We start from the raw sequence: 24769 nt of genomic DNA on the forward strand, positions 1-24769 counted from the left end.
ACAATGAATACTGTATCTATCCTCTTTTAATCCCCCCCCCCCCCCCGAGTTGCTATAGTAGCACTGAAAACCGTATATAGATGGTTTTTCTTTCTTTCTTTTTTTTGGTAATCCATATTCCTTTCCAACACTTGTTAACAGCTCGAGCTATGTTCAACTGATACCAGCTTCATCTTTTTCTTTGACAGCTGCACATTATTGAAATCTGAATATGAAACAAAGTGTGACGTGAAATAATTATTTAGAACTCTGTCTGTACTTACTGTGAAATATTTTACTAAATTTTCAAAATATTTTTTTCATGCATTTTATTCCATAACTGTGTTAAAATTTAATTTTTTAGAGCTTTTTTCTTAAGTAATAAAGAATCAAATAAAAGAGTCATTTGTGTTGAAATAAAATAATACCGTAAGAACGTTCTATCTTATATATCTCTTAATATTTAAGCATAATTTAAAATGTTTCATTTATATTCTATGTCTTTCAAAATGGGGAAGCCTCCCGCCCCGAACCCCGTTTTGAACAGCTATCGATGTCCCTATTTAAGCCACCAGGGACTTTTTAAGGGGCACTTCTTTTGAGAAGATTTAGACAATTTATCTTTAAGTTTTTCAGAGTTTACCTGAAATCTGGAAGAAACAATTCTATATTCCCAAAATCAAGATGGATTAGTTAAAGTCAATTCAGTAAAAAATGAAAATCGGTCAGAAAAATTGAAAGTTTTTAACAAAATAATAAATCGTCAAACATGTCAAAAAAGAGTAAATCTGGTAGGGCCAGTTCTAATCATTGAGAAATTGTAAGTCCACATTTGGCCCGCCGTCTTTGTTGTAAACAATGCTACTCTTCTTGAAAATGCTTTGCCAGAAGACCGCACCACTTTTAACTGTAGATTTAAACATGCTCACATTTACGAAATAACTGCTTTTTATTTACATTACAATAAAAATAATCTATAATTTTGTTTGATAAGTGTCACACAAGTCTGAATATGCGAAGAAAGTTTCATACGCTGTAATACATCGTACTTTTAGCATGCTGTTTTGGTTCCTTCGATTTTAATAACATGTAAAAACAAAGAATCAGTGTTTCAAAATTTACTGGAAAATTTTTAAAAAATAATGAAAGAAATGTACGTCTAATTTAGCTCTAGCAACAGAAATTTCTATATTCCGGTGATTTTTGAAGTGATAATATTCAACTACCCGTAAAATCTAATATTAAATTACAAATTAAAAAAATTCAGACTTAAATGAATTGTATGACCGATCACATTTCAATCAAAACAAAATAAAATTTAGTTTATCTTGTTCCAATACATAGTTCTTGATTGTAACATAGAACCTGACAACGGGCCACAAAAATCAGCTTCAGGGGCCCAATACGGCACGCAAAATGTAGGATAGGCTTCAGTGGCTAAGAACGCTCTAAAACTCAAAAGCATTGGTGAATACAAATTACATCCGAAAACACAAAAATATAAATGAAAAGACATACTTAACCGTTTAACCGCCGAACTATTGACGGATGATCAAATTTGAGTAATTTTTTGAAATTATGTCTATTTATGTCTAGTTAATACAGAAATAAAATAAAATTTCCAGAAAAAATTTTTTTAGTATGTTTTTCAGTGTGTTCCATTTTTGGAACATTGGCGCTTTGCATGAAGTTTTTTTTTTTTCAGAGAATTTTTTTAAACTAAGAGGTTTTGAATGCGGTTTTTATCTTAGCATACTTTATTGCGGAAAAAATAATATTTTAAATTGCATTTATGTACATATCAGAATTCAGAAAATCCAATACAGAAATATCTAATGCCCATGATATGAAAGGAAGCATTGCTGGTGAAGTTGTTTGTCGCAATGGAAACATTTCTTAGTCGTATTTTTTTGCACACCGCGCAACGTACTTGGGATGCAGATACAATATAATGTCCGTCAGACATTCTTGATTTTATGTAAATGACAACGAGGCCCTGGATGACTTTCCACTCGTACTTTTCTTCTTAGGAGGTCAGTTGTTACTTCTCTTCGGAACTCTAAATGCTTCATCTTGACTTCGTGTAACTCACAATGAAGTAACCAACTAGCTACAACTGAAATATTCAGAGCATTACTAAAAAGATTCCAGCACCATTTTTTACTCCTCAAATGAGGTCTGTAGCTCCCTAAAAGTTTATCCAAGACGTCCACACCCCCCATTCCTTCATTGTATCTCTTGATAAGATGAGGTTGTGGCACATCTATCTTGCATTTCTGCGCATTTGAGTAACATTTTACAGATGCAAGTGGTTCATGTATATAACAATTAGATGCTACTGTAACCACTGCATTATCATTCCAGCTGCACATGTACACTGATCCATCAGATCGATAGTCAAAATTTCCTCGATCTTCTTTAGAAAGGGCTTTTTTGGATTTCAGCGGACAATGGCCAGTTCGGTTTTCACGAATTGTTCCTGTTGCTCGTACACTTTTTTTTGATAGCTGAGAAATTAAGTCATATGATGTAAGAAAGTTATCAAAGTATACTTCATGCTTAGTCGTGTCAGTCAAAACTGATAATAGATCATTTACAACTCAGGATCATAAATGCACATCAGGGGATCCTTCTTTTTTGCCTGAATAAATCTCCATGGAATATGGGTATCCACTTGAAGAGCACAGCATCCAAATTTTGAAGCCGAATCTTATTGGTTTTCATCTAATAAACATTTTACATGAATGCCGACCGTAGTAGGGAACCATAGATTCATCTATGCTCAATTTTTCATGAAATACACCGAATTGTTGAAGGTTTTTACACAATTCTTCGTTAATAGGGAAAACTTTTCTTAGTTTGCCATTTTGTTTTAATTCATGGTTGTCCATCAAATGAAAGTTGTTTTTTATTTTTCGAATACGATTTTGAGGCATAACTGTTGGTACAATTGGCACAGATGTATCTTCTGCACTGCTCCAATACATATCTTCAGAAGGAACAGAACGGTACCCACTCAATAGCAGCAAACCAAAAAATTGTAGGATTTCATCTCTGTCAACATCTATTCTTCCTAAGTGATATTTCCTGGTTCATCAGGGGGTAATTGGCATATATCTACATGTGACAAATTCGAATCTGAGAATGTCTCTAAATAAGCCACAGCTTGTTCTACAGTAAGAAATCTTGTAGACATTTTTTAACATTTATGAACGGTTGGTATACGTCAAACAGAATTTCGTTTCGCTCGAAAACAAAGCTAGCGAATTATTGAACTGCATTTAAAATATGAAGAATAAAAGGCTCACTAATATTATTTTTTATTATCACCTGACAATGCAGCTGTCCGAGCAGGTGTGGATTCGGAGCCATATAGTTGTCAAACAGAAGACTGTTATTATTTTCTTTGCTAACAAAACGTCATATCCTTTCAAAATATAAACTTACTTGGTTTTTCCAACATCTACATCAGAGTACATTCAAAATGAGAAAAAAAAAGAAACATATATTACGAAAAATGAAATTTCCCCTTTGAAGTCAAACGATTTACTTCTTGGAAATTTGACTCCCTAAAAGCGCCAATGTTCCAAAATTGGAACATGCTATTTTGAAGGGGTACACCTTTCGGAAATATCATTGTACATTTCTACAAGCATTTTAAAACCATACATTGAAGTATTTTTCACAACTATAATAAATATCATCATATTTTCAGAAAAAGCCAATTTTTGGTAAATTTTATAAGAAAATGTTGCAAAAAGCTAAAAAAACACTAATCTTTGAAAAAATCACAATAAATAATTGAAAACATATAAACAATCAAGCAGGAAATCAAAAAATACTTTGAAATAAGACTAAACTGTGTTAAAAAAAACTTGTTTATTTTAACGTTATTTCTTGGGAAAATTTTCACTTAAATATGATGTTCCATTTTTGGAACATTGGCGGGTAAACGGTTAAAAACTTCCGTTTTCCGTTGCCGGCATTCATGTCACAAAGTAAATCATCGCAACATCGTTCAAACTAGAGGCTTCTTTGAAATTCCAAACGGAACACAAATGCAAACTGCCATCTTGATAAAGACTGCCATTCAGTTCTGGTCACAAGTTACGTAGTTCTTTACATTTGCACACACTAAACTAAAAGAAATGATATTGCATTAGTGAATAAATTTAAATGAAGTAAATTCAGGCGGTTAGAATGAAATTTATAGTTTAAATTTTTCCGAAATACATAACCGCAACCATATAACCGGACATAAATTCAAAATGAAATCAACTAAAATTGTTTTTTTTTCCGTGCGCTGGAGTGACAGGAACAAAATATTCGCTAGCAAATACCCCCCTTCTTGGCAAGCCAGCACAAGCAAAAAATGAAATAATACAACAAATGAATAAAAAATACATTATAGGCTATCCGATTGTGTGCACAAAATATAGCTTAAACATAATGGAATAATTGAAACATTTCAGAAAAAAAAAAAAACCTCTAGAAAAATATGTCATTGCAATTCAAGCTTTACGTAAATTTTCCCTACAGAAAGGTTTTGTGAAACAATCAGCTAAATTATTTTTAGTTTCTCAACAAATTTTATTTCAAATTCATTTTTGTCAATCGAATTCCTTAGGAAATGGTACCCCACATTAATCTTAGTTCTGCAATTTTCTATTGCAGAACTAGAAAAATCGATCGCAACTAGATTGTCACAGTGCAGAGTACTATTAATCAATCTAAAATTCTGAACTCTTTTCGTGGCCAATTAATTCATTTAAATTTTTTTTGATCCACATAACTTCCTTAGATTGTTCACTAATTGAAATATACTCCGCTTCCATCGTTGACAGTGCTACGCATTTTTGTTTGAATGTACACCATATTATTCGTACCCTATCCAAAAACACTACAAGTGCCCCCCCCCCCCCCCCTCCCCGGCATTGGAATCCGGTCGTCATGATTTGAGGCGTAATCTGTATCAGAATAACAATGATTTATTCAATTTACAGACAAAATTTAGATTTCAGGGATCGTCAAACCCTTCGGTTGTCTCACAAATCTCCTCCTTTAAATCCGCATATAGATACGCATTGCAAACATCTGCTTGGAAATGGACTCAATGTAGCTTATACACAAAAATTGAAAAGAAAGCCTCAACCAAAGGAAAAGAAATTACTGGAGAGAACACTTGAGAAAAGTATCCCCCCCCCCCCCATAGCTGGTTGTTACCTAAAATTACCAGTCTGGCCTTGAAGCGCATTATTTCGTTATTCTCATCTGTTCTGTTGCGTTTTGCCAATCTTCACTTTCTGGCGTTCTCAAACTTTGTTTCAAATTTGAAGGAATTACATCTTCGGAAATGTTAGCTTCCAGCTTACTTGAATTATCCCCCCTATCTTCATCAGAATCTGATATTTTTCTTGAATTATCATCACAAGTGCAATCAAAATATTTTGGGTCATATTCAATGTTATTTTCAAAACAATAAACCTCGACTTCGCGATTCGGACTTTAGAACCGTCGTGTCAATATATACTTTGCCTGGGTATTTCTTTAACCCATTTAATTCTCACAACATGCTATTTTATGATTTTCAGGATATTCATCTTCTACTTCAGATTTACTCAGAAGTGAAATAAAACTGTATATCTCTGTTTCTTGTTCCTGTTTTTTTTTCCCCGTCCAGAATTTATTTTCATCGAATTAAACATTCAGAGTTTCTGTCACTTCGCTATTTTCGGGATCCCAAATTCTATAACCTTTCGTATGAAACGCATATCCTACCATGACTACCTGTTTAGCTTTCATATCCATTTTTTTGATTTTCTGTTTTGGAATTCCAATATACGAAATACAGCCAAAAAACACGGGAGTGTTTAATAGATGGCTTTCTTCCCTCAAATAGCTCAAAAAAGGTTTTGGTTTTTCTTTTTAAAACCGCTCTAGTCCGTAAGTGGTGGAAGCAACTAGCTGCTTCGGCTCAAAACTGCTTATGCAAACCCGATTTATTTAAAAGTGTCCTAATTCCATTCATTAATGTTGAGTTATAGTGTTCTATGATGTTACTTTGTTAACTGGAGGATTTGTTGGTTTTTTCGATTCTTATACTTTGATCGCTAAGGTAAATTTCAAACCGGGAGTTCAGAATTTCCTTTCCGTAATCGGATCTTTCCCGCAAATCTCTGTTTTTTTTTTTTTTTTGAAACCTGGCAAAATATTCAAAAACCTCACTTTTTTGAAAATTTGTCTATTATTGTGAAAATAATCCCCCTCCCCCTAAAGAACTCAACTGCTAAGGAACCCATTGCATTTAAATGCAAAAGATCTTACCCGGCTTTGGCTTGAATCTCCGTTACAGGTTTAAACGAAATTCCCCGATTTTTCCATTTTACACGGATAACACTCTGACATATTTTTACTTTTTATATGCAGTGAAAGACAGTGAAGTACAGAATCACACTTTTCAATACATATAATATACTTTTTTTTCTTCAGCATAAACACGTTGACGCCAAACTTTAAGACTCAAAGGGTTCTTAAAGTTAAAATGTAAGGAAACTGACGAGTTCAAGGTTACAAGAGTTTCAAATTCTACTGTAGTTCTCGAGAATCTACTTTTCTGAATGAGCATGTCCTATGCTCATTCAGAAAAGTAGAGGATGTCAATATATGACAAACAATGCATAATAATGTAAATTTTCTACTTTAAATTAAAAAACTGTAATTTTGACGAGAACGCAACACTGCCAGATCAGAAATGAAAAGCTGAAAAATATAAAATATAGCCAGGCACGGCCTGAACTTAAATATATTGGAAGGCGTATAATCTCAATTTGTCGAACGGAACTTACATACTTGCCGATTAATAAAATACTGGTGCATGCACACATTAAGTACGCACAATTAAGTACAATATCTAATAAAATTTGGACATTCGAGAATTCAAAAATTGCAACATTACAATTGTCCCCAAATTTGCCGAATCGCCAGACAAAATTTTCCCAATATGGCAATTTTGGGGAGGTCATAGAGACTTCCCGTGACCTCCCATCAAGTGCCTTTGAATATAGTTTCTAAAATTATTTTTAGGTTCACAAGTTTCAATGGTACTAGTGCATTTTTCCTGAAGTAAAACTTTAATTTCCTACTGACGCAAATATAAAACTTTTTAAACACAAGGGTTTCGTGCTTGTATCTTAAAATGCTTATTTTTATTATTATTATTATTATTATTTTGTTTTTTGAGTGCTTCATTGATGATTTTTTAATTATTTTTATTTTAGTTTTGTTCGATAAGTATGAAAGCTGGCTCGAGATTTCAGAGAATTTCGAGTCGTTCAGACATCAGAGTATTGTATTTCCAGAGGGGCAAATTCTTCAACAAAAAATATCAGTAAACTTGATACTGTTTGCATGTCTCTCGGTTACGTTGTTATTTTATTTATTTACATTTTATTCATCGAATTATGTACAGGATATAAAAGTTACTTACGCTATAGCGTAAAGTTTATCAATAAAATATTTAAATGCAAACTGTTAAAGAATTTAAAACTGAACATAAGAAAGAAAAAGAAAAAAAAAGAAGAAAGAAATCAATCGCGATACGCTAAAAATTTACTAGAAAACATATAAATTTAAATTTACTAGAAAACATAAGAATTTCAATTTTAAGTACTCACATCCTGTATAACACAAAATATAATCGTAAACAAAGTCTAATGTTCTAATAACTTTAAATACGATCAAGAAAGGAATTGATTTATTTTTAAATCAAATTTGAATTTCAGAAAATGTTTAAAAACTATCATCGTGCAGTAAAATATTCAGGATCACAACAACTACTCGGACTTTTGCTACAAAGCAATCGCTACAACTTAGCAACTAAAAGAAACTGCAAAGTCAACATCAACGAATATTGGAATACGAATTATGCTTTCAAAATACACACTATTATTTTAATTACATTATCGATGATAAAGAAAACTACATTTTGAGGAAAAGGGAATGAATAATATAACTATTACTTACCTTTAACTTGAATTACAGCTGATCAGTCCTGTCTCAGCACATCCCCGAAAAATTATTAACATGGCTGTCGATACCTCGAATTCATTCGTTTATCTTCCCGTATGAAAGGAAACACCTTTTGCGCATCGTTTTGCGCAATTTAAAACAGTTTTACAGTTTTTCTCTGTTATTTAGCAAAGCAGTATTAAACTGTAGGAAAATACAGTATATTACTTTAAAAACAACAATTATATTTTGCAGTGTAATAAAGATCACCTTAACGCTTTATTGGATGTTAACGAAGGCGATGTAGTTTCGAAAATGAATTATAACCACTCCATGTCTAAGCAGAAATCTGGTTTAAATTTAATGAAACTTTCACAGCAGTATTTTCCAATTTGTAATTAAACTTCAGTAGTGTGTTTACATACATCATGTACTTTTTTGTAAAACTTTGAACTTGTTGTGTGAAACATAATTGAAGCTCATAAAGTGAAAATACGATTGTTTTGGTTTATAGGAATTCAAAAAAAAAACGTATATATTTCCCTATTATATGCCAGATAAAACCTTATGTTGATCTTGCAGCTAAGTTCTAAATCTGCTATTCCTCGTATATTCACATGAAATATGCAAAACTCAAAGTCTTAGAAGGCTTATATTAGTCTTTTTAAAAAGTTTTAAAGTTTTTTTTGAAGCAATCACGAATTGCTTATTATTCTCATTTGACTATTTTAATGTCCTTTGATTTCAATTTTGGACCGGCTTCCTTTGCAGCAATACCGAGCAAGTTACCATAACATGGACGAGCAACCTACTTTGCCATATTGGCGAGAAATTCATCATCCATCATCTTTCATTGAATTTAGCTTAATGTAAAATGTTCTTGAAATACACACGCCTGCGCACACACACACATGCCTGCGCGCACACACACACGCATGCCTGCGCACACACACACACACGCATGCCTGCGCACACACACATGCCTACATACATAGATGCCTCCGAACACACACTCGTGATTGCGAAAAACATAATTTGAGTTCAAGATGTCGAAATTCAAAATTGATATTATTTTATTTATTTATTTATTTATTTTTTGGATAATCAACTAAAACAGTTTAGCATGAATTATCAATGAAATGCTGCAAACAGCTGTGTTAAGTCTACAACGGAACATGTATGTTAATACAAACGCTCTTTAAGTATTGAGTTAAATTGAATCATAAGCGAACCTGGTATACTTCTCTATTTCTATGCCAATGTACACCCAATGGTCAAATTAAAAAAAAAAAAAAAGCTTTCTTTAAAATGTTTCTTTATTTTTGCATAGTAAACAGATTGACCTTCACATTATCTATGCAAAAATTGCTTTTTATGCTTTACATCTGGCAACAAAGTAGCATCAAAAATACATTTGTAAACACGTGTTGCTGCACGCAAAGTTGATCATTTTCATAAGGATCTTTTTCACATAAATGATAAGTTGATGTGTATTATATTAACAATTTTAAAAAGTGTTTTTACAGTACTTTAAGGATGCATACCAATTTTTTACAATAATAACTTAAATATAGTTAAATTTTGCATTTTTGAATAATTTTAATGCATGTAGTATGAATCACACAAAACATAGAAATTTTATTTTTATTAAATAATGCCTGTAGTTTCAGCTTTAATATTTTTTATTTTCTTTCTATAACTTAATGTTAATACTTTTTCACAATTCATTTAATATAATTTTGAATACTGTTAGAAATATAAGTATAAATGTGTGTCTATTGTGAGTCGCAGTTTTGATTTTATTTTGCGAGTTTTTACACTTTGATGACAAAAGTCGTCATTAAAGTTATAGAACTCGTACAAAAAATTAATTTAAATGTATTTGCTGTAGTTACTACGGCTAAAACTCCATCTCAGCGTAAAGCAGAGCAAAGAAAAAGGCTTAAAGAATCAGGGAAATATTTAGATTTTCGCAAAGCTGAATTAAAACGTCAACGAATAAACTTTATTTGGGTACCCTAATAAAAGGAAAATTTCAATGGCAATTTTCTGCCACTAGCCATGGCAAGGGTGCAATCGGTGGCTTAGGTGGTACTCTGAAGCGGCGAGTAAGGGAGGCCACCTTATTTAGGAAAATTGATCCCCTTTCTGCGAAAGAGTTCACGCAAATGGCTGCAGAGATTTGTCCGAATATTCACTTCATATATGTTCCATATGAGTTGATAAAATCCAAAATGTCTTATTATGATAAACATGGGGCACCAAATGAGATTAAAATCAAGCCGATTCCTGAAACAGGGAGGATGCATTGTTTTGAGAAAGTATCCCCATACAAGCTAAAAATTTCGTTATTATCAGGGTAGATCAATAAAAATATATTCAATTTCTCAAATGGGTGCTTTGAAGAACCTGAAGACGTAGAAAAGATATATGAAGAATCTTCAAATTTTAAAGATTTGGTAAAAAGCATTTTAAAGTACAATTGTTGTTGTTTAATGTGATATGCAACATGACTAATTTTGTAAAAAATTTCATTTTTTAAAATTTAAATTTATATTTAAAATTTTCAGAAAACATATGATTTTTTTTTTTAATTCTCAAACATTTTTGCACATTTGATCTTCATTTGTGCAAAGTTTTAAGTTGGGATCTCAGTGGGATCAGATTTCTATGAATTTTTGAATAAAATTTGACTAAAAAGGATATTTTCCAGATTCTATTTAGTTAAATATGGGGCTCTCTTACTGGTGATGGTCTAGTGAGTCAAACACTAAAAGTTGGGAAACTTTAACAGACAAAAAGAACCAGGGGTATACTATAGATACGCCGTCTGCTCACAAACATTTTCTAGACACATTATGTACATGATGCATACACATATGCATACACATAATGGATTACTGGGAGTATACCATCAGAAAAATTGATGTGAACATCACTGAATAGAACCACACTCATTTGCAGCTTTTTTTTTCGGAAACTCAGATGGTAGAGTGGGAGGGGGGAGCAATCTGGAATGACGCTTAATAACATGGAAGGTTATGCTCAAAAGAGCAAAGCTTGTTAATCTATAACTGCTTTTAATATATGTATAGATAGATCTCGCTGCATTACTCTCCTTCACAACAGAAATTAAAAAGAAAACAAGCAATAAAGGAAAGAAAAAACAGCTGCACTCCAGATGTTGTAGAAAGTTATCTGTGGATAGACATATGATCTGATACTTTGATTTATTTGTAGTTTTGTGTTAAAAGAACGGAAGAACATTAAAACAACATGGGGGGAAACACTATTTTGCTATGATCTTGGGGCAAACTATTTCTTTCTTATTTCGAAATTGAAGATCATCTGAATTAATCATGTGCACTTAGTGAAGTTATGATCTAAAAAAAAAAACACTTGTTCTGAAAAAAAAAAAAAAAAAAAAGGAAAACATATATGGTAAAAATAATTCTTAGTTCAATCCCCAGATAAGGCGTGATACTAATATAGTGTTAATCGTATGTATGGGTAGGGGGAGGGGAGTATACTTCATCTTGTTTAAAAGAAGAACATTTACCACATTTAAATAAGTTTACTATTCATTTTGTTTTATTTTATTTCATTTTTTTACATTTTCAAAACTTAAAAAAATAATAATAAAAAGAATAAAAGTGGTGGTGCCGGGGGATGGGGAGGAGGCTTATTAATCTAAACGTTTATGCCAGTTCATTTCAAGCATAGTCATTTTTACTTACTACTCATTTGACCATCACCAGTAAGAGAATCCCATATTTAACTAAATAGAATCTGAAAAATATCATTTTTTCTTAAGTCAAATTTTATTCAAAAATTCATAAAAATATGATTCTATTGAGATCCCAACTTGAAATTTTGCACAAATAAAGATAAAATACTCAAAAATTTTTTAGAATTTTTTTTTAAATTCATTATATGTTTTTTGAGAAATTTAAATTTAAATCTTTTTTTAAATTATTTTTTTTTACAATGCATACATGTCATGTTGCATATCATATTAAACAGCAACTAATGTACTTTAAACTGCCTTTTACCAAATCTTTCTATATATACTTGGTGCTCAGTTATCGTCCATTTTATGTTCAAGCATTAATGAAAAAAAAGAGGGTTTTCCAAAAATCCAAGTCTCATAAATAAAAAAATAAAAGATAAAAATTTAAAAAATTTGGACTTTTGATTCCTGTGAAGGGATCGATGAGCCAAATTTCAAAGAAATACAAAAGTGTGAATGAAATAAATTTCTCAAATTTTGGATCACTTGACATGGAATGACCCATATGTCTTTCGGCTTATTGCTCGTTCAAACGTATAAGGATCATTTCAAAAAGCGTGATTCCTGTATTCTGACAATATAGTTTCTGACAAAGATGCTTTTCCTTACCATTACATCCTACGTGATTTCTTGTTCAAATATTTTAATAAAACTCATCATTTTATTGATTTTGCTTTTTGTCTTATTTTTTTCAACGAGCGCTTTTATAAAACTTATCTGGCTGCATGGAGAAAAAAAAATCCTAATCACTACATGCATTTTCGAGTTCCCACACTATACAAACAGAATTTTGTAATATCAACTACAACATTTTACGTCTATAAAATTTTAATTTATATGGTTATTTAAGTGCATAATGTTTTGACTTTCTTTCTCCAATAACGTTGAAGCAAATCACAAGTCTAATTAAATTTAAGTAATTAAACTTACACTAAGTAGACGTTGTTACTGAAAACAAATATGCATTTCCTTGTTCATCAAGTCTGGCAATGCACATCAGAAAGCTTAGTAACATCAACGTTAAACTTTGTTTATTCAGTTTTTCTTTAGAAATGCAGCGAAGAGCTGAAACTCATTAATTTTCTATTTTTGCTTAAATGTAGCTTTTTATTTTAATTTTACTACGCATTCATCCTTCTTCGCTTTAATAGTGTTTCAATATTCATTCAACTTTTAAGAAGAAGCTTATCATATAAATGAAGCTATTCGTTTGCAAAGTGTGATGAGTTTGTGGGATTTACATCACCTTAACACAAAAATTTGCACAGGAAAGCACGAAACTGTGTTACAAAAAAATTTAGATTACGCAGAATGAGATTTTTTTTACAGCTAAAAAGTATTCATTTCTGCTCAGTTAATTTATTTGTAATATGGACAGTTTAACATTTTATTGTGTTTATTAGGGCATTTTGATTCAAAAGAAAAGTAAAAAAGTGAAATTACATAATTTCCTTTCCTTTCAGATTCTACTCAATATGCGCATTACGTGTTTAAGTCCTTCAAACAATCCCATGGAGGTACAATTAACTTTGAGGTACGTTATTAAAACCTCTGGTGTTTCTTTTGTGATGCGTTGAAAAATAATTATCATGCTCACTTTTGACAAAGGAATGTTCATATTTATTAAAATCTTTTGAATTGTTTTTTGTTGTTCTAGTTTCTTTTTAAGTTTATTTAATATATTGTTGCGTCAAAGTTAAAAATTCTTTCAACATGATTTTTTTTTCTTTCATTTAAACTGAAAGCTTGCTAAGCAAACTTACATTAGCAAACTTACAAAAATCCAAAAATGGACTTTGTCCTTGGTTGTCAGATTTTTTTTTGTTACTTTATACGTTATATTTCAGTAGTTAATTTAATTTTACATAAGAACAGATATATTTTTATCATGCTCAATATGACTAACAATTCATCTGTAACGTTTCAGTTGTAATTGTTTAGTAACTATAACCTATTTAATCAGAAGTTTCTAGCGTTCAATCTCAAGCTTTGGAGAAATACACACAGAAATATTGGATAAATTATTTAAAAATATAGCAAACGAATACAAAGCAAAGTGGTGCATGAGATTAAAAGTTTAAAACAAAATGGGATACAAACAATAATAGCGCAGTAAAGTTAGGCCAAAAAAAATGGCCAAACCCAAACATCCAAAAAAAAAAATTGAAACCTGTTGCAAATTACTTCTTACCCTTCCAGCAAGAAGGGGTAAAAAGTCCCATCACTTTGTGCGTCGGGTTTGGGGGGAAAGGGGGGGCGAAATAATCCTCTTTTTAAATAAAAATAATTTCTATTACTTGAAAAAAATACTCAAAAGTCACAGAAATCACACTCTATAATAGTAAAATAATAAACTTTCATGGAAAAAAAAAGCTAATTAACCGGGGTGCACAGGCGGGGGGGGGGGGGGGGGGGGGGGGTCCATGGCGCAGATTGCGTCATTGGAATTTTTAAGGCAGTTTTTTCATTTTTTCAAGGGGTATTTCTTTCTTTTTTGAGGGTTTTTACTCTGGATGGGTACTCCGTCACACTTCAGGGGTGCACCATCGCTTTGGGGGGGGGGGAGGGGACCATGAATTTGCATTCTAAAATCAACGATTGCAGTGAAGTTCATGAAAAAATTTCACTGATTTAAATTTTTTCCGAAGTACAAAATACCACACAATGATATAGTAATGTCAGAAGGATAATTCTAAAAGATCTAAGCGATCTCAGTAACCAATTTAGTTGTGATTGGAGTTATTTAACTGTTTAGAGCGCTGGGGTGATATCTAAAACAAAATCCCTGTGCAGCATAAAAAATAGTCCAAATTGACTGCAGTTTATCTCCTTCTTCTTAATTAATTTACTTCAACTTTTCTCTAATCTATTGTCATTGCCGTAAGGGGGGATGAACCGAAATTGCCAACAGTGAGACGGGCAATGCTGCAGTTCTGCACCCTCCAAGTCGGTGGGGGTTCTCGTTTGCAAACACCAAGCCGCCTCTCTTTTACGCAGCCGGTTATGTGAATTATGCTAAATATGCGAACATATACTTGCAACACTATCTGAAACTTTCGAGTACATTATGCAATTTTAAAAAAAATGATAAATATATCACATCAGCTACCCAACGGTCCAACGCAGTGACAAATTTAGGTGGTCCAGAACCTGTAGTGATTCAACGATGGTAGAAATCTTGATGAGAGCAATGAGCAATACAACAGTAGAATGCTAAATACTGCTCTTTCCTCCCTACGGGTATTGACTCAAGTTGGTAGCGGTGTTGCTCGCCGATACTGGTCGGCCGCTGATCATAAGGTGAAATGTTATGAGGGGTAGTAACATAAAAGGATATGGAAGGCAATAAATTTAGTGGCATTTCTTTGTAAAGGAGGTATGCAATTTTGTCTCTAGCTTCTGTTACGAGAGTAGTTACTATCTGTAGAGATGTGTAAGTCCAAACCATCTTTTACACCGAATAGTATGAACAGTAAAAAAGATGGAACAACAAATTGCTAAAAACTTCTAGTACAAGTTGTGCGCTGATCTTCCATTAGTATTCGATGAATCTGGTTTCAGAAGTAAAGAAAACTTGTATGGTTAAGTGTTATTATCTGAAGCAAAAGATCCACAGATCCACACTCGCCACCATCACAAAATAAACAGTTGGTGTCATATATGTTATAGATGGAAGATAACTTCTCGATCTTGTTTTTCGTTTTTTTTTTTTTTTTTTTGGTAATTGATATGCAAGCCTGAAGGAAATATGCCAGCAATGCAGTGTATATGTCACTTGTAAGTATGGGAAATCAAGTGTCATTTTTGATGGGTACAAAGAAGGAGAAAGCAAAACAGAAATATCCGCGTGCTATTACCACAGCAAGCCTTCCGCTCTAGAAGACTTTCTTCGCCTCATATCTTGTGCTTGCTCTGAAAGGTTCATTAAAAAATGAATGTTTGATAAGTCTGAAAGTGGACTGAAGTGCTCAACTATATGCGCAAACTGTGTCAGACATAACTGCAACAATTACGATTTTGCCGAGAATCTAGATTCCAAAAACGATCTTGATAACGAAGACTTTTTGTTACAAGTTTATGAGAAATCATTTGAAAACTCCAGTTCTGTTGGAGCTTTTATCTCAATCTGATGACGTATTTGAGGCATGCATGTTATAACGCAAACTAAAAATTTTGCTTTTAAGTGCTGCAAGAAAGCAATACAGTAAAAGGGGGAAAAACAGTTCAGCATAATTTTTCTGAACATTTAATCAAATGTACCATCAGAGGGGGGGGGGGGGTAATCTTTCAGTTTTTTATTTCGTTTTGGGAGGTGAGCTACTGTTCTTGTGGGGTAGACAGTCCTGATTTAATGCATTTTTAATTTACATGCAATAATACTTCTACTTGAAATGGAAAGAAGGGGGGGGGGATTGGCGTATTTTTTTTCGGGGGGAGGGGGTGCTGTAGCTTTGGAAGGAGGGGCACCATCGCACTTGGAGGGCGGACACACTTGATTACTAGCTTTAACTTTGCATAAAATAATATTTCAACTTGAAATGTATGGAGGGGGAAGGGGGGCACTGTTTCGTTTTACGGGGATAGTGGGGTTCTAGGTGGGTTGTGTCATCCCTGTTGGGAGTAAACGAATTTATTTTCATGCTTTTAAATTTAGTATGACATAATATTCCCTCTTGAAATTTACTCAAAAAATTCCGAAAAAATGCTCAAAACAGCAATTTTTAGATGCCCCCCCCCCCATTCCAAAACCCGAAGCACAATGGGGTGGGACTTTTTACCTGTTCTTATTGGGAGGGTAATAAACAATTTGCACCAAGTTTAGCTTTTTTTTTTTTTTTTGGATGTTTGGGTCCGACCCCTATTTTTACTGTACTATAATAAGTATATGAAAAAAAAAAAAAAAAATAACCGAAACTCTTTTTGCTGTCACTTAAATGAAAATAACTGGACGTTTGAAATAGTAAGTAGCAAAACCCAGCTTCTTTAATTAAAACTGGGAAATTTAAAGTAAAATTCCTTACTTGGACCTCAAACATTAAAAAGAAACAAGATTGATAGCTAAAAATGAAATTAAATATTTGAGTAGAAACAATAAATATGAGGCAAAATACCTTTTGTCTGTTTCTTTAACGTGAAATTCAAAACTTTTTTAATTTTTCCGAAATTTTAATCTTCTAGTTTTTCATCAATTTCTAAATCAATAGAGCTTTCTCTTATTTCCTGCTTGCACACGCACGCACAACTTTCACTCTAAATAATGAGCAAAAAAAAAGTTTGTTCAGTAAAAGTTTCAGCAATTTAATTAAAATTAAAAAAAAAATTCCCAATTGTTTTGTGCCTTTTTAATTTTGTACACGAACGCCACTACTTGAATTGTTTAAAGAGACTCATCAAAAAAATTGTAATAAATATCATTTAGCATCCGTATTTAAAAATAGCCTTTAAAAATATCATACTAAAATATAATTTAATTACCGCCAATTATTTCCAATTATTATTTGCAAGTTTACTCTCTGTTAAAATTTTCTACACCAAATTTTCCGGATTGATCGAAAGTTAGAAAAATTGCGCACCGTAAATATTAACTATTTCTTCAACTTCTTTTTTTTTTTTTTTACTGTTCAGAAACGAAAAACAAGTCAAAGGGTGGAGCTACAATAAAGGATGAAGCTTATTTTTTCAGGTGTTGTCTCCTACTGAGAAGTCTCTGGAGCATTATAAGGATCGATGCTAAAAACAGTGCAATAGACCGTTATAAAGATTATATTTATCCCTGATAGTTTTTGTAAAATCTATAAAACTAATTGAAATTGCAGTCTTTCCTACACAGGTCAATCAGGCATACTTTGAAATATCGCTTGAAATAGCTTAAAAAATTAAGGGAAACCCGCAGTTAAATAAGTCTAGTATTGTCCAACATTGATGGGATTCAAATCATTCGTCTGATTTCAACTCTTTTCAAATTATTTAAAAATGCCCCAATTCATCTGATCTTGATTTTTGGGAATCTTTCGATATTTTCAGTAATAATTTTAACTTGGTTAACGATCTTAAAACTATTCCGTATTTTTCTGCTGTTTGGCTTTCATTTTTATAATTGTGTGTTTCCTCATCCAATTTCCTCCATCTTGCAGTATTTATTCTTAACTCAATTGTGCTCTTACTTTCTAGTTAAAATCATTGTTTTTTCATTCATTTTATCTTAACTTTGATTTTTTTGATCTTTTGTGTTCATTTCCCGAAGTATCTCCGTCCCCCGTTTTATTCTGCATTCTGTCTTCTTTTTCTCAGCAGCTTACATTTAAAGACATTTTCTTTCTCGTTTTAGGTTGGTGGAAAGTAAAGATGATAACGCTAATTCTTTCTTGCGCTCGTGTTTTGTTTTTGAGAAAGCTTTTAAACATTGGTTGCATTCCTGTTGGTTTTTTATTGGTTCATTATTTCCTCATAGATGTTCTTCTCATCCGCAAATATTTTTACGCTTTAGCTGTTAGCTGTTCCGACTTCTACTTTCGACGGATTTTTTTTCTCCCATAAACTCACTTCTTTTGTATTGAAAAGGGATTTATTGTAGCCCCGAAATACGCGTATGCAGTTCTCTGAATATTTGCGCAATTTAACGTCATAATATTTTCTTTTAAATATCACCCCGGTTTTAAATTTTATGTTTTTTTCTTTAAACAGGAGAGTAACTAAAAGAAAAATGTCTTAGCATCCATTATGGATGAATGAGGACATAATTGAAGTGATTCTGAACTGATCTGAAATCATATTGTTCTTGAAACACAAAGCTGCTGATCTAAGCATGAAGCTAATTCAGTTTCTGTTATTTTCTTATTTTCTCGGCAAAGCAGCAATTCTTGAGCATCCTCTCCTTGCTGTCGAGGGGTAGTGTCGTTGACAAGCTGAAGTGGGTCTTCGGTCTGTACGACATCAACGGCGATGGCTATATAACAAAACAGGAAATGCTCAATATTGTGAGTGCCATTTATGACATGCTAGGACATTACACTGACCCCGCAGTCACGGAACATTCTGCAAGAGAGCACGTGGAGAAAATATTTCATGTAAGTATCGTATATGCAAGCTTATTTGAATAAAAAGCTTTATTCTTCTTGTAAAAAATTGTTCACATAAGGAATTTAGTACATTAAATTTCTGAACTTAAAAGACTTAAAGTCTGTTATATATACAGGTAATGATTGAATTAGCAAATGTAATAAGTTTCAACTTTAGATTTTTGTACCTCATTTTCCATAATATATACGATTGATTTAAAGCTCAGTAAAAACGAAGTAACGTAATCATCTCCACCTTGGTTAGGATTTCCTACCAAATAAGATCTCAGGTCTCTTCCTATGTTGTTAATCTTAGAAACAGGTAGGGCAAATTCGCCATATTTCTTTATCCATAAGCTTTTTGGCCTCTGATTAGCATATGTTGCGATCAATTAATTAAAAAAAAAGTATATAACATTACGAAATAAGCCTGCACATGATATTTAAGATTCAATGCAAAAAATGCATTTTTTTTCCATTGAAAAAAAGTTTTTAAAAATGTCATTTTAACCGAGTAAAAAATTGTCCTATTTTCGTCCCCTCTTCAACACCAATAAGGTGATAATAGGCTAAAAACCAAGTAGTAATAATAAATCCAGATTAGAAATTGAAAAAAGAAAAACATCAAATTTATGCATCTTTTTACAAAATGCTTAATTAACAAATGTAAGATTGATTTTTCAAGCATTCAAAACACGGGTTTCAACTGATTTTTTTTTTCGTTCCCCGAACCGGAGCACTTTGTGTTAGCCACGAGATGCATTGAGAGCAACGTACCTATATTTCTCCATGTTTGTCTTCATAAAAACGTTTTTGGCACATCGGAATGTGCCACCTGCACCATATTCACCTATATTGTGACTTCCTGCTCTGCGTGAAGGGAGCCTAAACAAGGCAAAGCACCCAAATACCTCTGCTTGCGTTTACTCTAAACAAATGTTTCAAGTACAACTAAATAAACATATTGTAACAAATCCAAAAGAGCATTTACAAACAGTACTGTGTTAAAATCGCGTTTTCAAAAAATCAGAAAAAAATGCTCCCAAACGGCAACGCAGCATCATGAAACTTCCACAAATAAATAGTGTTCTTGACTGCAACCGGAAAACATATCACCAATGGCGATATGCAGTGTCACAAAAGAAACTTAGGGGGACGAAAAAGGCACGCGAAATATAGCTACTTTACCCTACACAAAAATAATCTTGAACTTTTTATTTTTTTATTTTTATCATGGGCCTTTTTTAAAGGTTTCCATTGGTGCGATTATCCCCTGTGGGCTTTAGGATATAAAATGCTCAATTTCGGTAATGGGATAACATTACCGTTATTTGTTGAGTAATTCAACAAATTATGGCGGTGAGGAGTGCAAAGTTTAAACCCTAGTTAGCTAAGGTTCATTGAAAAAAAATTTGAAATTATATTGCATTGCAATACATTTAAGAGAAGCTATAACCATTTATTTTTCCAAACCAGGTGCAGTTTGTTCTACCATTTGTACTATTTATCTGCTATCTGCTTTTTTTTTTGGCATATAAATACCTTTACTGCTAGGTGCTTCAATTGTGATTCAATTTGAAGAAAAGAATCCACAATGTCTCCTTCTCAAAACTTCCTTCTTGGTACGTTTCGAAAAATTATTCTTTCGCTAAGGCTGGGGCAATCAACAAAATGAAAAAATCGGAAGAAAAACGTCAAATAAAGAATACATTCTACCGTTCCTAAATTTAGAAATTCGTCCTTGTTAAAAAAATTAAGTAATGTCTAGTAAAAATCTTTTCTTCAATGTTTCGTAAAAATGATTTTTAAAACCTAATGGATGCTGTTCATATAACTTGTCCAGAGTTTGGATAAATTTTAAACTAAGTTAAAATAAAATATAATGCAAATTCAAGAATAAATGTTACAAAGTGACAAACTAAAAACGGAATAAATGGAGGAAATACAAAATCCTTCAGAAATATATTATGTACTTAATAAGAGCAAAAAAACACATAAATAACAATAGCAAACATTTTGAACTCCCGGTTACTAACAAACTAATTCCATTAAATGGAATGCTTTAAAATTACAATAAGAAATTTATTTATCCGTTTTAGATCACGCATCAAAAAATTTCTTAACTGGGCTGAAAACTCTTGCATTTTTTGTAATAAAATGAAACAAAGTTTATTTTCTTAGTTTCAAATTTAATCAAATAAGTTTTAAAAGCATAACATTGATAAAATCCTCTAATTAGAAAATGAGTTTACATTTAACCATTTCCACCTTTCAGTTAATTGATCAAAACAAAGATGGCGTGATAACCATGGATGAATTTATGGAATGGTGCCAAAAAGTAAGTTATACACAGTAGTTTTCGATTTCATTAAGTACATTGATTTTATTTGAAGTTACTTTTATGTTACTTTAGGAAATTGTATTAAAAACGAATTATAATGCTTTTTTGTGCTCACTTTTTTAGATGTATTTTGATTGTTTTTTTTTTTTCATTTAAAAAAAAAACATTGCATGAACTTGCTTTTGCAGGCAAAAAAGAGATTTAAGTAAACAAGCAGGTAAATAAAAACTAGAGTCAACACCTTTTGTGCAATATTCTTTTTTTTTGTAAATTAATATCTTAAATGGTAGCTTAGACATTGCAATAAAAGAAAAGAGCATAAGTCTGGGATAATTTCTACTTTTATCAGAAAGGCTTACATTTCTTACATACCGGATTCTTTTACAGCTAAAGATGAAATAAGCAGTATTGTTTTCTTAGACAGATACAATGTACGAGAACTGTTCAATAAGTAATAAGACTAAATTTATAAAAAATACAGAAGAACTTTAAAAGTCAATATTTACATTTTTTTTTTTTTTTTTTTTTGAAGAATAACTTCTGCGGGACTAAAAACATTTATTCCAACTTTCTGTCTACTTCTTAAAAACTAGAGAACGTTAAGTTTGTGTGAGCTATTTTAAAGCCGCTTCCATAGAGTTTAGACATGCTTTGTTGCTTTCAAAATGTTTGCCTCGTAATGGTTTCTTAAGTTGACGAAACAGCTAGAACACGTTGATGTAAAATAAATCTGAGATTCCCCTTGATAATAATAGCAGCAGTCATTAATCATTGTCTCTGTGGTGGACGGTGAAGGTTTTCCCTCACGTTCAATATCTTCTATATTCTGCCTGCCTTCCTTAAAAGCTTTTTGCCAGCAAAAAGTACCGACTCTAAACATTGCTTCATCGTTGCAAACTTTACATATCATATCAAAGATCTCCGATACTGATTTTTGCAGACGAAGAGAGACTTTAATCGCATAACTTTGTTCCAACGACGCTTCCATTTTGACAACTGGCTGCTTCGTGCAGGCTCACACAAACAGGTTTCAATTCAATAACGTGATACTCAGAAACATGAGTCTGTACGCGCCAATTATCAGTAGCTTTTGTTAATACTGACAACAGACATTTTTCATGCCACAGGAATTAATGTTCTGATTAGTGGCTTCGCGGCAGTGAAATTAGTCTTATTACTTATTGAACAGCCTACGTATTGGTTTGGAATTCATAGCACATTTCAATGCTTCAGAAACATAACGTTTCTACAACGAAGTTCACATATTTTTATGATTACACTATTAAGTATATTTTATTCATTAGTAACTTTAATTGTTCCCTAGGGCACGTTTAAACCTTAACCGATTGACTTCACACGTGTGATGTGTGGCTTGATGTTATTTTGATAAATTTACACAATAATCATACTAGGTGGAAACCTAATAGTTCCTAAGTAATTTTGGGCTTTCATTCCTAGAATTGTCTAGGAAATACAGTAGCGCCTCGAAATTCGGCACTCGATATCCTGGGTGATTTCAGAGAACTCGGCCACATCCTGCCAGGACTTAAAAGATCGTGCAAAAAAACTTGTTGCGCGTGCAATCCCGATTTCTCGGAATTTTTAATCTTGGCTCTTTTTGGTGGCACAGGTAGAATTTTCAGGGTTCTACTTAGCTACACTTGCACGTATACAAATGAGAAAATTTCTTTCATATTGCATGTAAAGATTCATTTTCATAATCGCAAGCTTCTTTTTTTCTCATTTTTTAGGACGAGACACGAACAAAAAGCCTTTTCATGCTGGATACCATATTGTGACCCATAGCCTAATATCGGGCATTAAATTGTGGTATACTGCATTAGGTCTACTGCAAGATCTAAGAAGATTTCATCAGCATCGTCTTAATCGATCCTATTTTGCATTTGTATACTTCCCATGTAGTCACCTGGGAAAAGGTCAAAACAAAATGCATTTTTATACCGAGTATATGCAAAATGTTAAATATGATTTTGCGGTAATTTCTAGCTTACTTGAGAATCGATAGAAACAAAAAAAAAAAAAAAAAATAAGGTGATTTGATTTAGAGAAGTATATGAGAGTCATATTTACTTATGTTTTCTGCTTTGAAACGAGTGTTTTGCTTTCGTTCATATTTATTTCTAAAAATATTATAGAACATCGCTGCTTGAATTATGCGGAATATAAAAACATTTAGAATCGAGTCTCTGCTACAGTAAGTAACTTAAAAACAGCGGGAATGACAAGATTACTTATTGGTAAACAGTCCTAAGAAAAATGAGATGTCTGTTTTTCCTTTAAACGAAGTCTAAAGTTTTTGATTAAATTACTTCTAGAACTTAAGACATTTTATTTAAAACTGAAAATACAAAACTGAAATGGCGATCGATGGAGCGACCAAAACACAAGAGCACTGTTGTTACAACATGCTTGTAAATTTCCGACGTTCACACGAATATCCCTTCCCAAATGATACAGATAGCAGGGGGTGCCCAATGTACACGACCTTCTCCTAATTAATAAAATAAAGGGACATACGTTTTTTCAAAATTTTAATACACTTATACACAAGTGATTGAATATTGAATTATTTCATGAGATAAAAAATTCTGAATAACAAATAACTCCTAGCATTCCACTTTTTAACAATTATATTATGTTCTCTTTTTTTATTCGAGAAAAGAATATATGTTTTTAATTAAATATATTTATATTTTCTGAAAACACGTAAAAAGTTTTTACAGTTGCAGCCTTAATTATTTTTGTGGTTCAGTTGATAGTACATTTAAATATTTCATTTTGTTTCAAAACATTACTATGTTCTTATATTAATTAAGCAAATCACAATTAATGTTGATGCTTCATATTTAATTTTTATCCTTTCGATTTAATATACATGTACTGTCATGCACGGATATAGGTAATGATTATAAAAGTCTACTTCGCGGAAAATATAGGGGAAATTAACTTAAAAGATTTGATGTTCATCATCTCAATTTATCCTATTTACGTATTTCTCGCTGAATGGAAAGTCCTTTTAGCAGTGAGAGAAGTTAGTTTCCCGAGTTTTGTATTTTTTTTTCTCTTTTTTTTCTTTTATTGTCCTTGTGATGCAGCCAAAGCTGTCACACCACAGGAAATTAACATAAAAAAATATATCATCCACCTTTTTCAGAAGATAACATGCTTCTTAATTACATATTTGCCATAATTTAAAAAAAATCCTCGAATTTGAAAGAAATCTGTGCCGCCAAAAACCGTTCTTTGTTGTTTACCCAGTGCCAAGCAGACAACAGTGTAGTACCGCCATGTGTAATGCTGTTGTGTTACGTCCAATATGACTTGTTAAGTTATGCCTGAAAACTTATAACTTGAATGGACGATGATTTAAAAGATTCCGTTTGTTTAAATAACTGGTAGGTAAGCGGGCTATATTTGCCAAAAACGGTTATTGGCGGTATGCTAATGTAAAATTTCCTTCTATTTCTCCCCCAGCGGAAATGAACTAGTCTAATGTCAAACAATTTTTTATCAAAATCATACTATAGACAGAACTTAACTCTAAAACGTTTTAACTGTGTGTCAGCAGCAAAA

At 32.3% G+C, this 24769-nt stretch overlaps 1 protein-coding gene across 2 annotated transcripts in view; it reads left to right on the forward strand.

Annotated features, from left to right (window-relative positions):
• LOC129218182 (Kv channel-interacting protein 4-like) overlaps nucleotides 1–24769 on the forward strand; it is a 287294-nt gene that overhangs the window by 157477 nt on the left and 105048 nt on the right. The window contains exons 4-7 of one of the 2 annotated variants that reach the window (XM_054852401.1): nucleotides 13240–13310; nucleotides 18631–18843; nucleotides 21110–21172; nucleotides 22927–23663. In XM_054852401.1, the coding sequence (XP_054708376.1) occupies nucleotides 13240–13310; nucleotides 18631–18843; nucleotides 21110–21172; nucleotides 22927–22974 (395 nt within the window). In that variant the 3' untranslated portion in view covers nucleotides 22975–23663. Of the gene's footprint in view, nucleotides 1–13239; nucleotides 13311–18630; nucleotides 18844–21109; nucleotides 21173–22926; nucleotides 23664–24769 lie in introns of those variants that run through there. The other variant, XR_008580303.1, reaches the window with a different exon arrangement.

The sequence above is a fragment of the Uloborus diversus genome, chromosome 3, assembly GCF_026930045.1.
Source record: "Uloborus diversus isolate 005 chromosome 3, Udiv.v.3.1, whole genome shotgun sequence".
In the NCBI taxonomy this organism is placed as follows: domain Eukaryota; kingdom Metazoa; phylum Arthropoda; class Arachnida; order Araneae; family Uloboridae; genus Uloborus; species Uloborus diversus.